Source organism: Nannospalax galili, unplaced genomic scaffold (genome assembly GCF_000622305.1).
Source record: "Nannospalax galili isolate Female #2095 unplaced genomic scaffold, S.galili_v1.0 C48197383, whole genome shotgun sequence".
Classification (NCBI taxonomy): domain Eukaryota; kingdom Metazoa; phylum Chordata; class Mammalia; order Rodentia; family Spalacidae; genus Nannospalax; species Nannospalax galili.
In genome coordinates this window covers 1-798 of record NW_008463181.1, presented here as the reverse complement: position 1 = coordinate 798, position 798 = coordinate 1, and the positions used below count along the sequence as shown (strand labels likewise).

The window sequence follows — 798 nt, the reverse complement described above, 5'->3', positions numbered from 1 at the left end:
TTCCAGGCCACCTGGGGCTACAGAGAGACCCTGTCTCAAAAAGACCAAAAGTAAATAAGTAAATTAATTAATTAATAAAAAATAAAAAAGCACCACAAAGTATTCCTCTGTGGCTGTCACAGGTGCTGAATACATTCCCGATGATCCTTCATCTCCCAGGACTGGCTGACAAGATCTTCCAAGGGCAGAAGGCCTTCATGGCCGAGATAGATAAGCTGTTGGTGGAGCACAGGAGGATGTGGAATCCTGCTCAGCCACCAAGAGACCTGACTGATGCTTTCCTGAATGAGGTGGAAAAGGTGAGGGCGCCTGTGGGGCTGGGGGCTGAGATGTCTGCTGAGTTGAGGTCAGGCAGGATGGGGCCAGTGAATCACCCAATGACCCAGCCTGGGCTGCCTGGAGACAGTGGGGGATCATGTGGGGCTTCCTCCTTCTCTCCTGAGCTCACCCTCTCTGGCCCAGGCTAAAGGGAATCCTGAGAGCAGCTTCAATGACGAGAACCTGCGCATGGTGGTAGCTGACCTGTTCACTGCTGGGATGGTGACCACCTCCACCATGCTGATCTGGGCCCTACTGCTCATGATCCTGCACCCGGATGTACAGCGTGAGCCTGGCTGGGGCTGGAGGGAGGTTATGGGAAGAAGGGTAGACACACACTTCCTGAGCTTAATTGAGATACTTGTGACACCCAGCACGGACTTGACCCAACCTCCACAGGGGTGACGGACGTCTTTCTCATATGAACCCAGCCCTTAAAACAGAGACAGAAGACCAAAGGGCAGTCCTCGAGGACACCCC

General features: G+C 53.4%; 1 protein-coding gene across 1 annotated transcript; it reads left to right on the top strand.

Annotated features, from left to right (window-relative positions):
* Window positions 1-97: 97 nt before the first annotated feature.
* Window positions 98-738, top strand: LOC103728258 (cytochrome P450 2D1-like). The gene is made up of 2 exons (XM_008826340.2): window positions 98-299; window positions 463-738. The coding sequence occupies exons 1-2, from the start codon at window positions 141-143 to the stop codon at window positions 721-723; spliced, it is 420 nt and encodes a 139-aa protein (XP_008824562.2). The 5' UTR covers window positions 98-140; the 3' UTR covers window positions 724-738.
* The last annotated feature ends 60 nt before the right edge of the window (window positions 739-798 follow it).